Here is a 14645-nt window from a genome sequence, read left to right as displayed (position 1 = left end):
CAGACAGGTAAACATAGAGAATCTCAGCAAAGAAATTAAGCTATTTAAAAAAAAAAAAAGAACCAAACAAAAATTCCAGAACTGAAGAAATGATGGAATTAAAAGATTTGAAATTACAGAAGAGTCCGTGAACTTGAAAACATCAATATAAATCATCCAATCTAAAGAACTGAGAGAAAAAAAATGAAGGAAAATCAGCTGTGCAGACATATGGGACAATAGCAAATAGTCCAACCTACATGGAATTGGAGTCCCAGAAGAAGAGTAGAACAAAACAGAACAGAAAAAAAATGTATTTGAAGAAATAATGGATGAAATTTCCCAAAAACTGATTTTAAAACAAAAACAAAAACTACACTGACTTACGGAACCCAGAAAAATCAGCAAATCTCTGTGCTTTGGAAGGAAGTCACTATACTTGTTACAACTTCACAGTCTATGTAAATTAAAGGTGACTATATTAACATGCCTGGCAGCTCTATGGAAGAATGTAAATGATTATAAAAGGAGCTGCAAACAACAAGCCACTGAAATCAACTTAACTATAATATCAGTTTAAAATTTTTTCTAAAATTTTTCAGGGCTCCTATTTGTACTTACAGATGCTAAAGACATTTCCTTAGACTGTAAAAATAGTATTATGTGGTCATTCTCTCATGTCTCAGTACAAGTAAGTTGCAGCTAGAGACAATAACAAATCTTGACAGGCTTTCTGTTATAAATTCCAAGACAACAGACTGCATATTTTCTCCTGGCCATATTGAGGCTATATAGTCACTGACTTTGGACTCAACAGTCACCAACTACCACAAATCAAATGCCCTCCCTCCAATCCAACAACAACAAAAAATACTTACACTCATTAGTGTTCACAGATTTTTCATACTTTTCAATAATCTAATCCCAGCAAAGTCTTTATTGGAAATCGATTTCTATTCACCTAAATTTGGAATATGCAGCTATAATTTAAGTATATTTGTTTATAGTCATTGTCGATTATATCCTAGAAGCCTAAAAGGTTTTACTGCAAAATATCTCAGCAACCAAATCATTATGGTAAGGCTGAAGAATTATTTACTTTTAAGGGAATATTATTAAACTTGAATGCATAGCATACCTATATACTTATATGCACTGTAAGCACTAAACTAAAATTTCTTTTCTTTTCCACAACAATGTGGTAACACCAATCTTCTTTGATTTAGAAGCATTTCCACAATTCGAGTGGTTCTGAACAGATAAACAGTGATTTGTAAATATTATCAAATAAAACAAATTTCTATGTGACACTAGAATGACCACATACATGAGAGGTATCCTACAGAACATTCTGAAGAAGAAAAAGAAGTGGAAGAAGAGAAGGAAGAGGATAAAGAAACTACTTCATGAGGGCAAGTAACTAGGACTAGGTATTTCAGCAGCATCTAACTATAAGTCCTCTAATATTGTGTGTCTGTGCCAGTAGTAGCAACATCATATCTCCCAGTCAGAATCAAGTAACGTGTGCTCAAATTAGTTATCAGTAACAATCTGTATACATACACGATGGCATCTGGAGAACAAAGGAAAATTGACTCAACTGTTACAGATATTTCACATTCTTTTAGAACACCATTATCAATCCTGGCAGATGCTGAAAAGATCATTGGCCACTCATCCAACACTTTGTTCTAGAATCAATAAATATATGAACAGGTAACAAACATTACATGAGGTAGAAAGGATGAAGCACTATATTAAAAGAGACATAAGGATGTACAGAATAGTTACAATGTGGAGACCTTAATTGGATCCTGATTTCAACAAACTGAAAAATATACACACACGACAATCAGGAAAGTTTGAATACCAGTTGGATATTTGGTGATACTAATGAACTGCTGTTAATTTTAGAAGCAGTATTGTATTGTGGTGATTTTTTTAATGCCTTAACCTTTTGGAGATACATCCACAAATATTTATTATGTTTTAAACTATATGATGAATGGGGTCTTCCTTTGATAAAATGGAGTGGGGACAGTAGGTAGAGTTATAACTGAAATAAGATTGGCTTATTAGTGAGTTACTAACTACTGAAGTTGGGTGTTAGGTATATGGCAATTATATTTTTCCCTATATTTTCATATATGTTTGAAATTGTATGAAGTTAAAAAAAAAAAAAAGACTGCCACAAATTCTGAAGACAATTTCAAATGTGAATTCTAAAAACACTGAGTATCTGAAATATTCCTAACGTGTGTAAATATGAATTTTAGAAAACATATCAGAACAAAATCCTAACTGAATAGTTACTCAAAATATTATTTTACAGTCACATTATACATATCAATTAAAAATGCTTTAAAACCTAAAGAAACAGGGAGAGGGAGAAGAGACAAGTAGATGAAACTATAGCAGAATAACAACAGTAATTAGGACAGAACTAACCTTCAAAATAATTTTTATAGTTTACCTTAAATTCTGATTATACTATATCCAATAGATGGTAGTAAGCCTTTGATAGGAACTAAGCCTAATAAGGAACATAGAACCCTAACAATCTCTTAGTCAATTAAGGATAATGAGAAAAATTCAGCAGCAACTTCTCCCATTGCACTGTTAAGCAAAGCTGGTTGGCTAAACTGGTGGGGTTTTGCTCCCTCATCTCTCTTTGTGGAATCTGCCTAGTACCGCATGCCAGGGCAAAGGAGTCAAATGCTTCACAGATATAAGAGGACTATCACTCAGTTAAAGATGTATGAAAAGCTGCACTCGCCCATACAGAAGTCACTAGCCACACGTGGCTACTTAAATTTAAAGTAATTAAAATTAAATAAAATTAAAACTTGAGTACCTCAATCAAACTAGCCACATTTGAAGTGCTCAAGAGTAACACATGGCTAGTGAATATCATACTGGACAGTGTAGATAAAGGACATTTACAAGTTCTATTGGGTAGCACTGCTCTAGAGTTTAGAATTTTACTAAATTGAAATTTAAACTAGTATCTTAAGCAAATCTATCTCCGAGATACACACCTGGCAATAGGGAGCCAGACCTTTAGTTATGGCTCCTATGACTTGAGGTAAGTGTTCTAGGAGAGAAAGAAAATGAGTAATTCTAGAACCTAGAAAAGTACTGTGGATTCCCAGAGAACAGAAGAAAGCAGAATCATAAGATCTGGTATTATCATGGAGACCAGAACTTAAGGCTTAAGAATCAGGATGAAACAAAATATCTCACTTTGGCCTTTCCAGTGGTGGTGATATCCCCACAAGGACATACCTCTCGCTAAGGACTTCCTCCATCCCTCTCCAGAAGAGGAGAAAAGGAAACACAAGAAGTGGTGCCTAGTGCAAAGCCCCAACTCCTACTTCATGGATGTGAAATGCCCAGGATGCTATAAAATAAATCACCACCGTCTTTAGCCATGCACAAACAGTAGTTTTTTGTGTTGGCTACTCCACTGTACTCTGTCAGCCTACAGGAAGAAAAGCAAGGCTTACAGTAGGATGTTCTTTCATAAGGAAGCAACACTAAAAGCACCCTGAATCAAGATGAGTGAGGAACCATCCCAATAAACATGTTTTGAATTAAAATATATATATATATATATATATATATATATATATATATATATATATATATATCACTTTGGAAGGCGGAGCTCAAAGTGTCTGAGACACACAGAGAGATGAGAGAAACGACAGAAACACTTTACTCCCTTCAATCCAAAAAAGTATTTTCAATAAGACTCCAGCTGAGGCAGTAGAAAAGAAAAACCAGAAGCTCTCAGGGTAGGGACACTGTCTCTCCCACAACAGGTCATATTATAGTACTGAAGAAACCTGTAAGAGCAAAAATCTAAACAAGAATGACATGAGAACATCATTTCCTAAATTAGAGAGAAAAAGAAGAAAGCAAAGAGAAGTAATCTGAGAAAATATATCTTGAGTAATGAAATATTTTTGAAAAGAAATGAAAACTAGATGCAGCCTTTGACCCACACAAACGTCTAACAAATATCAAAACTCGGCCGAGGCATATAGCATATTAAGTACAGTCACAAATCTCATACAAAAACTCATTGGGGACAAATATGGCAGACCTACACATATACATAAGTGATAAGTCTAAGTAGGAATACTAAAATCATCATTTAATGCAGCATTCATTAAAGAATAAATTTTTTAAAAAGGGACTTTTAAAAATGTAATTATCCTACTGAATGTCCCTTAGGAAAATGCCCAATGAGACTTTGTGTCCTAGGGAATAACTGTAGACAAGTTCTGTACCAAATGCAAATTACACTGAGCTGAATTTACATCCATAAGCTAGAAATACACTCACTGAGGTTCACATTTTGACAGTTAATTCTACTGAGAAACATCCCAGTCAGTGAGGCTGTAGTGAACAGTTTAACCACAGACTGGCTGTTCATCAGCTCTAGTTATAGAAGCCAGTTGGCTACTTTGGAGAGTGTCAGAGATCACCTACATATTCTACTTTTTTCTCCCTATCTCTTTCATGAAGAAAAAAAAAATGTTCATAAGCTATTTATTTACTGCAGTACTTCTCTGGTCCTGTGGTTACACTGACATCTGGTGGCACTAGAAAAGAAAATAGAGTGCAATGAACAGGGATTTTTTTTCCTAGTGTTTTTCAAGGTTTTACCTATACCCAACATAGCAGAACTATTAAAGTACTATACTAACTCCACTGACAGAATACATGAGCTGCAACGCTTCACTTGGGCACTTTGACTGGCAAACAGATGAATTATTTAAAGACAGTCACTGAGTATGCACTGTCCACAGTTATTCATTTCATAATTAAAGTTTATAATCAGAATGGTTATAAAATATTGCTTTCCTATCAAGGATATACACATAATTTCAAGTCACACTATATATTCAGATAGATTCCTGTAATGGAGTCTTGGCCATGAATCTTTAATCTAAAATGCAGTATTTTATTGATATTAAAAAATTTTTTTCTAAGATTATAATGAAAAGTTACACTTATTTCTTTTTGGCACCAGGGACCGGTGCTCCTATGAGAATCTAATGCCTGATGATCTAAGGTGGAGCTGAGGTGGTGATGCTAGCGCTGAGGAGCGGCTGCAAATACAAATGAAGCTTCACTCAGTCGCCTGCCACTCATCTCCTGCTGTGTGGCTCGGTTTAACAGGCCACGGACCGGTACCAGTCTGCAGACTGGGAGTGGGGGACGTCTGTTATAAAGTACCTTGTCGCTCAATGACTAACCATATTAATCTTAAAGATGTATACTGATGGGAAAAATCATGACCACATGGTTGTGCAAAATTCATTATGATAGAAATGTAACAAAAAGGTTGTAGTGAATACCCCAATCCAATTCTACATATTGCCACTGACAACACGGCATGACTCATGGTTTCTGACAGAGAAAGGAAAGTCTAATGGCCAATCAGACATCAGAGACCATATCCTGAAAAACATATCCTTCAATCACATGAAAGTCTTAGAAGTCAAAAACCTAATCAATATCTTATTATATATTGGTTATTTTTCCTTGTCTCCCCAGCAAGAGCCGAGAAACATTTGATTTTGATAGTACATTCCTAAATTTATAACTTCTTCTAGAGCTATAACACTGAATTCTACCACTTTCTATAATTATCCAATTCACATTTTTGAAGCATTCATATAGCAGTATTCTCCTAATCGGAGCCACCTCTCTAAGTATGATCTCCATGGTATGGCTTAGAAAAATAAATCATTATACCGAGGAGTCCCTATCAGAGAAAAAGTACACAGTAAACTATCCTTTAGCCCAAAGACTCCAATTTATATAGGAGCAACACTCTTATTTCAGCCATACTAACTAGGGATGATCACATACAATTTACTAATTGCAATAATAACCATGAAGAACGAAGAGACTATTAAAGTAACTATGTAATGATCCAGTTTGATTGCCACACTTATATTGTACAGCAGTGCTACTCAAATCATTCATAAACTGTCTGTCAATCTGCAAACTGTTACCAGTCCTCAACAAGGTAAGAAGTTTTGACAAGAATGTAAATCAATTATGTCCCTAAGCACCCTGTTTAGTTCAGCTGACATTTTTCTTGAAACAAGACTTGTCTGATGAAGGAAGCAGCACATTGATTGATATTCTGGCTCAAGCCCCTTATATCAATACACTGACATTTTGAGTGGCACTGCTCTATGATCCCAAAAGAGAACAAAAATTATACTGTATGGGCAGGGTGGGGGTGAAGGTGAAGGTGAAGGTAGGGAACAGCTGATCTAGGTCTATTTCTACCATATACTAGAAAATTAAATTATTGCAAAATACTGAAATCAAGTATTTTTGTTTTACTTTAAAAATTAATATGGATTTCCAATTTAAATACTGTGGCATAAAGTATTTCCCCTTACCCTTCTAAGCATCCAATAACAATCCAAAAATAGCAAAGAAGATATAAAAACACTCTCCATTTTTAGCAAATCTAAGATCCAGCTAAAATTCCAAATCAAAAATAGGTAAAAGTGGGTATTTACCCCAAAGACTTGAAAACTCATATCCGAAAAGATATTTACACACCAGTGTTCATAGCAGCATTATTCACAGTGGCCAATACATGGAAGTAACTGAAGTGTCCTACGATAGATGACTGGATAAAGTAGCTGTAGTACATATATACAATGGAATATTACTCAGCCATAAGAAGAGATGAAATACTGCCATTTGTGACAACATGGATGGACCTTGAGATAATCATGCTAAGTGAAATAAGCCCGACAGAAAAAGTTGAAAATCACATGATATCACTTATATGTGGGATATAAACCTAAAAGCAACAAATCAACAGGACAAACAGAGACTCATAGACAATGGACTAGTGGTTACCAGAGGAGAGGGGAGGGGGAACGGGGGAGGTAGACTAAGGGGAGGGGATTTAAATCATTTCTTCAATCTTAATAGATAGATAGGATGGATAGCTGGGACAGATAGGAAAAGAAAGAAAGATAGATGAAAGAAAGAAGAGAGGAGAGAAAAGCTGTTGTTGCGCGCACAGTGCTGAAAGAAAGAAAAGAAAAGAAAAAAAGGAAAGGAAAGAAAAGAAAAGAAAAGAACAGAAAAGAAAAAAGAAAAGAAAAGAAAAATAGGCAAAAGAGCTTCCAAAATAATGGAGGTCAATCCTGGTACTTGTAGGAAGAAGGGGAGAGATGTCTCAGCTGAATATCTCAGAAAAAACTGGGAAAGTAAACTTCTCAAAGGTTAAAGGCTCCCTCAGAGATGCAAAACTTAAGTTCCCAGCAGAGGACAGACTCATGGGCTGACAATTGAACTTCCCTGGACCCACCTGAAGTCTGAAAGTCAGGAAGAGCTGAGTCTAAACAAAGAATCACACAAAGACACTGTATTTGTAAGAGTAGTTGGTCTCTGTTATTACAGAAGGGGAACTGGGTTACAAAACCCCACAGCTGCCTATGCCCATTGGCTGGTGAAAAATAACAGCTAAATAAACTCACATCCAAAAACCCTGAATCAGAAGGAAAACTAGCCTGGAATGTGGCTTTAGCTCCTTCCCATTTAAAATCTCTTGAAAATTGCTGATACAGGAAAAACTCATGTTTTATGAAGAGTTACTACAAAAGAAATGAGCACGAATCTATACAAAGGTACAAAAAAAGGGGGAGAAAGTTACAAAAAAAACTATTAGACCAAAAACAAAAACAAAACTCTTATGAAAATATTGCCACAAAGTGAATGAAAATTGTGGTTAAACCTTTTGCTATACATTTTAAAGAGAAAAAGTTAAATAGTGAAAAAAGGCACAATGCTGGGATATAAGGCTCAGGTAAAAGATAGTTACATGATAAAAGTGATGCAATATAAACTTGGACAACTTAGGAAAGATTTGGAAAAAATAAAAAAATCATAGAAGTGCAGTTGAAATTGGAATACTAGAAAGAAAAGGCAGTTCTGAAAAGCAACACAGAGTATTAAAAACAAAACAGAAAAAGTAAAGTAAAAATAAAGAAATTATAAATTATAAAATAAAAAATAAAGAGAAGTAATAGATATAAAAAACAGGATATTCAATATATGAATAACTGGAGACCAGGAAAACTATCATAATAATAGAAGACAAATATTTAATGATATAATTCCAGAAAGATTTACTAAAATAAAGAAAATCTGAATCTATATATTGAAAGGACACACACATCATGTCACAGAGAAAACTGATACAGAACAGACATACAAAAGTATTGTCACAAAGAAAAAAAGAAGAAAATTAGGCTGGCCTCCAACTTCAACTTTAGAACATAACAGATTACCACTACAACTTTCAAAGGAAGGAAGACCCAAGGATTATATACCTAATCAAACTGCTGTCCAAATATAAAATCATTATCCAATTACAAAATGTAAGAACTCAGGGAACATTATTTCCATAAGTCCTTTTAGAGAACTCTATTAAAGGAAGAATTTAGTTAACAAAGCAAGGCTGAAAAAACTATGGCAAAATAACTGATGATAAACTTCTGAGCTATTTTACCACAGAACTAAGAATAAAATGAACCAAAGGAATTAAGATGCCAGAACAGGATGCAAAGTGTTATTTCCACTGACAATGCAAATATGATATAACAAGAGCTGAAAAGAGCTGGGAGAAAAAGAATTACATAGAGACAATAAAAGGACACTGATTTCCTCATCTTTAAAAGCTAGAAGTTTAAATCTATTAATCAAACATGACTAATAAAATGACAGAGTGTATAAATACATTTAATTGCATGAAGATAAATATAAGACAATAAATAGCTTACTTTCCTAATTGCTTACATTAATGAACAAAAAGATATTGGTCTTAACATAGAAGAGTATAAGTTACATTAAGGAATATAAACCTATATAAAAACATAAAAGTGAACAAAACATGAAATTAAATCTTTTAAATGTAATTTTTTTAGTGAATGCTCTACTTTTGATCTGGGAAAATGCAAACTCATATTTTCAAGTATTAATATGGCCTCAAGTGAAAACTGCTTATGTTACAATCCTTGAGGACAATTATTAAACTTTCCACTGAAAAATCTAAAAATAATTCCAAAAATAAAGTCTAAGTAATATATATTAAATATATGAATACTAAACCCTCAAAATTCCTAGCACCTCAAAAAAAAAACCACAACCATATAAGTGATCACTGATCCATGAAAATCCCAGTGAAACTGAAATACATGGTAGTTTGTTCAACATTAGCAGAGTCACAGTTAAAGGAAATGCCACATGAGCTGAAGTATGACATATTTCACAGTAAAATATTGAAATAGGCAGCTTCACATAACATTGCTTATAAAACACTTTGTCCTTATTAAACATTACTGCTATGTTTAACATTGAAGGTTACACAGAATAAACAGAGACTCGGAAGAACGAAAAATGAAAAATAATCCATCAAAAGCCAAAACTGCATGCTATGCAGTTCCCACAGAAATTGTTTTATGAAGTCACATTGGGTTGAATTTGAGCCTCCAATTCATCAGTGTTGTTTTATATATAGCAAAATAAAAAGAATACCTATTTTCTATATAATTAGCTAGATTTTCACTTAGAATCTAATATATTTGTAAATAAGGACATCCTTATTTCCAAAGCAATTTTATGAATCCATCCTTGGAATATTTACTATGCATGTATTTGAGAAAAGGGCAAGAGTGGTGAGAAGAAGAGGCAAGGATAAAAGAAATAAGGGGGCAGACTCCTTATTAAAACTTAAAGTTGCACATTAACCAAAAAATGTTCTAGAAGGACAATTTTCATGTGGAAAGTAATGAGCGGTTTCCTAAATTTGTCCTTTCTTGTATAGTTTTCTCGTTTTGATTCTTACTGCCATCAAACTGAAGAGTTCCCTTCCCAATTCATTGTTGTGAAAATCTTGGTGAGTTGTATGTACAGAAAATGTCCCCATTATGAACAGGGTAGTAGTAAATTTTCTAACTCTACATTTAGCCTTCAGCTCAATAGTAATCACCCATCACTGATGTCAATGACAACTGCAGTCATCCAGCAAGTTTCCAAGGTTATGCAACAGTCTAGGTGGTAACTGGGCCACTAAGACAGGTACTACAACATGCAAGGAAATACAGTTTCTCTTGGGTAAAGGGGGCAACACAGTCCAATGTTTCAGCAAAGAACAATTTTGGAAGATAACTCTACGAATGGGGAATGAAGCTATAATAGACGGGCAGTTCCCCTTTCTCACTTTAAGTCCACTTGGTCCAGCCTAGAGCTTATCATCTATAGTTTGCTGCAAACCTTGAAGTGTTCTGGATTTTGTTTTAATAAAAGACTCTTTTCCAGTATAGATTGAAAAATTGACCACTGTGGTTATTTAAAAGAAGTAGAAAGATAAAGGTAAACAAAACAAATTACTAAAGTTTGCCATATTATTTAGGGGCAGAGCAGACACTGGAGCCCATTTCACCTCACTAAAGAGTCCTATGTCCATTCTCCCACATTATGTTCTTGTGAAAGCTAACACTATATATTTCCTTTTTTAAAAATACTCTTATCTACTTCCAAACAAGGACCAAATATAATTGATGCAGAACATGAGCACAGAGAAGTACTACATGCACTACATTTCCTTGGGCTAAAATCTCTACTTGAGTCAAATTATTTTTTGTATCAGACAACACAAAATATAATTAGGATATGCTGTTTTCTGACAAGGAAACTTAAGTGATTTAAAGTTATTTGCTAGTTTGAATTATCTTAGCAACTCTTCTTTAATATAAAAAAATTACATGTTAACTATACCCTGAAATATAAATCACTAAAACTCTGTATCTCCAATTTTTTCCAAATACTTATATAAGTAAACACAACAGTGAATTTCATAAATGAGACTAGTAAAATGTGGAACTGTAAATTAAGTGACCAAACTAGCATTCCTCCAATAGTCCCATGAAATATTACTGTTTTTTGAGATATTCCTGAGTATCTCACAAAGAAAAAGAATATTATGGTCAAACACATTTCAAAATGCTGAGCTAAAGTTAAAACAAATGTTGTTTCATAAGAGGTCTTCTCAGACACCTTCATTCTTTCATTCAACAAAAATTTACTCAGTGCCTACTATATACCAGGCACTGATCTGGGTTTGAGAGTTATGACAGTGTACAAACAAGATAAATAAAATCCCTGTTCTCATGGAATATTCCTTCCAGTGGAAGGGAAACTCAATAAACAAAAAAGCAATTAAGTAAAATCACTGCAGTGATAAAAGCTATGAAAATACTAAAATAAAATAACATAGAGTATAGAGGATACTTTAGGTGGACACATTAAGCCAGATGGCTAATGTTTTGCTTTCCTACATTAGGGAACATGGTATATAGCATTTTCCAAATATAAGTTTATTAGGAAAATTTTTATCAATGAACATTTATTAAAAGCTTCATTTGAATCAATTCAGGAAATGCTATTCTAACCAATACACAGACAATAGCAAGATCAAGACTGAAATACAGATTTTCTGACCCTAAATACAGTGTTTCTACAGTTCCTCATCTGTAAAAGTGAAAATTGTAGTACACATCTCACAGAATCATGGTGAAAATTAAATGAGCTAATTCACATAAAAGAGGTAAGGGTTTGAGAGTTATGACAGTGTACCTGACACAGGGCTTGGTATACACTCTGCTCAATAAATGTTACAATTAATACAGTACTCTGCAAGAGCTGTCTTCCCCTGTCATCCCAGAGTGACTTATTTTTCCTTCTTTTAATATCTCGACCACTTTACTTCTACCTCTTTTATAGATCTTAATTCACTTTGTTCACTCCTCTATAAGGTAGGTTCCTTGAAGACAGCAACTAGAAAAGAGACTGCACGTAGCTGGGCCCCAGTGAAAGCTTACTTTGTAGTCATATAAAATATCCAAAGTGGGTTAAATGTGGATGTGAAAAAAAGAAACTTTATATGAAAAGGCAATCTCCCCTCTAGGAAACTGAAACCATTTTACGTCAAGGCTTCCATGAAACATCTTAATACTTTTCACATATGCAAAATGCTTTTACATACTAACATCACCAGCAATGGGTCATATTCTTCCTGATAAGATACACTAAGATATGATTTCACTTCTTTGGCACTCCTGTCAGAAAATGCATAACCTGAATTTTATCAAGGAAAAAACATCAGAAAACCTCAATGGAAAGTTATTCTACAAAAGAAATGGCCTGACCTCTTCAAAAAATTTTAAACCATAAAAGATAAAGACTGAAGCTGTTCCAAATTACAGTAGGCTAAAGAGCCATAAGAACTAAATGTAACAAGTGATCTTAGATTAGAGCCTGAACAACAACAACAAAATTTTTTTGCCATTAAAAGACTTTAGTGGAACAATTGGCAAAACTGAATAAGATCTGTAGATTAAATAACAATACTATGTCAATGTTAAGCTCCTGATTTTCATCATCATATGGCAGTTATATTAAAGAATTTTACTGCTTTTTAGAAGTTTACACTGAAGTATTTACGGGTAGGCAAGAATTATGTCTACAACTTAATCTCAAAGGATTAAAAAAAGAATATAAGTATAAATAGATAAAAAGGAATAAAATGATAAAGTGAACATGGCAAAAGAACAAAATTTGGGTGAAAGGTATATAAGAATACTTTGTACTGTTATTGAATATTTACATATGTCCAAAATTATTTCAAAGCAAAATGTCTAAACACATTTAGACACGTAATGGAGGGAAAAAGATGGCAGATAATCACATTAAAAGATGTTCAACATCATTAGCAATCAGGAAAAAATGCAAATTAAAACCATAATGAGATACTACTAAATTCCAATTAAAATGGCTAAAAGCAAAGGCAAAAAAGAAAATCTGTCAATACTAAGTGTTGGTGAATATGTGGGGCAACTGAAACTATCAAACATTACTGGAGGGAATGTAAAATGGTAGAGTCACTTCATAAGAAATCTCCAAGTTGTTTTCCAAAATTAAACATACACTTACACCATGACCCAAGAAGCCTGAGTATTTTTTTTTACGCCTGAGTATTAATCCAAGAGAAATGAACTTATTTTCAAACAAAACCTGCATGCAAATGTTTGTAGCAATTTATTCATAATAACCAAACACTGAAAACAACTCAAATGTCCATCAACTTCTAAATGGATAAACTGTGGTACATTCATATAATGGAATACTATTTAGTAATTAAAAGGTATGAATTAGTGATACATGCAGTAACATGTATGAATCTCAAAAACATCATGCTAAGTGAAAGAAGTCAGTCCCAAAGGTTACATGCTGTATTAATCCGTATATATTTATAATCTGAAAAAAAAACAAACTACAGGGATGAAAATAGATCAGTGGTTAGAAATAGGCATGATGGAATTTGGCGGGGGGCGGGGGGTGTGATGAAATTGTTTTGTATCCTGATTGTTGTCATTATACAATTTTAGGCATACATCAAAAGCACAGAACTGTATACTAAAAAGAATGAAGCTTACTGTACATAAGTTTTAAGAATATATATTTTTAAGTTCACAATGAAATAAGTACTTTCATAAACATTTTATACTCAGCCCAATAAAGACTAGGGAGGTATTATTACTCTCATTTTATAAGTGAGGAAACTGAAGCATTCAGTAACTAAATGAATGTATGAATTACATGTATCAGGAGTAAAACCAGTCCAGATACACTAATTCTATACAAATGTTTTATGCTCTTATTTTTTCCATGTTCCATACAACTTTATGGGCCACGATGTCCCTGAAGACAAACGGGATTGGAGAGAGGGAAGGAGGGAGGGAAGAAAAAGCGACAAGTATTGGAAGTGTGCCTTTTAGAATTTGGCTTTTGTCCTGAAGGAATTAAAAACCTTGAAGAAATCTGAATAGTGATCATATCGGCAAAAAATTAACTGGCATTTAAGTATTAACTGGTGACTTCTTCCATAAAATCTTCTTAATATCTTAATACTAAAAAAAAAAAAGCAAACATAAAACATTTGTAGGTAATCTTGTAACTATTACTACAATTTAACTTCTACCTGGTTTTCAGAACAACATGGAGAACAACGACAATCATGACTACAATTCATAACAGAGTTTACAATTTAAATAAACATTTAAAGATATTCCCAGACGCTATCACCCAAGGGTGCAAAACAAGGGTGGAAGAACCTTTAAAAATACCTTTTTGGTTTCAAAATCAAAGAAGTGGCAGTGTAATATTTGTCAAAGAGCATAATATAAGTACCACAGCTTGGGGTGAGGGTGGGGGATTAGGCTTAGTTTCTTTGGCAAAAAAAAAAAAAAAAAAATTAAAAATTAAAAATTGCATCTGTATCAAATACCATATCTCACCTAAAAAGAGTGGCGTGGTTTCCTCTAAAGTAGTTGCATTAGGATCTGCTCCAGCTTCTAAAAGAATCTGTACGACCTTCCAATGTCCTTGACTTGCAGCAAGATGTAACGCACAGAAGCCCTCAAAAGTCTTTGTCTTAATGTAGTTTTCAGATGAATCTATAAAAGAATAAAATCATCAACTAGAAGATATTACTTCCATTTCATAGAATGAAAAAGCAAAAATTCCAAGAATTAAAGGAAATATTTAAACACAAT

General features: G+C 33.6%; 1 protein-coding gene and 1 pseudogene across 3 annotated transcripts in view; one reads left to right on the top strand and one right to left on the bottom strand.

Moving 5' to 3' along the window:
* ASB3 (ankyrin repeat and SOCS box containing 3) overlaps nt 1-14645 on the bottom strand; it is an 85417-nt gene that overhangs the window by 43142 nt on the left and 27630 nt on the right. For all 3 annotated transcript variants that reach the window (XM_039887167.1, XM_039887165.1, XM_039887166.1), the window contains exon 3: nt 14388-14546. In XM_039887167.1, coding sequence (XP_039743101.1) covers nt 14388-14546 — 159 coding nt within the window. The remainder of the gene's footprint in view (nt 1-14387; nt 14547-14645) is intronic.
* LOC120622089 (40S ribosomal protein S27-like) lies at nt 641-3559 on the top strand (annotated as a pseudogene).

This window comes from Pteropus medius, unplaced genomic scaffold, assembly GCF_902729225.1.
Source record: "Pteropus medius unplaced genomic scaffold, Ma_sr-lr_union100, whole genome shotgun sequence".
Taxonomy (NCBI): Eukaryota; Metazoa; Chordata; class Mammalia; order Chiroptera; family Pteropodidae; genus Pteropus; species Pteropus medius.
The sequence above is the reverse complement of the archived record's forward strand: the minus strand, read 5'-3'. Positions and strand labels throughout refer to the sequence as shown.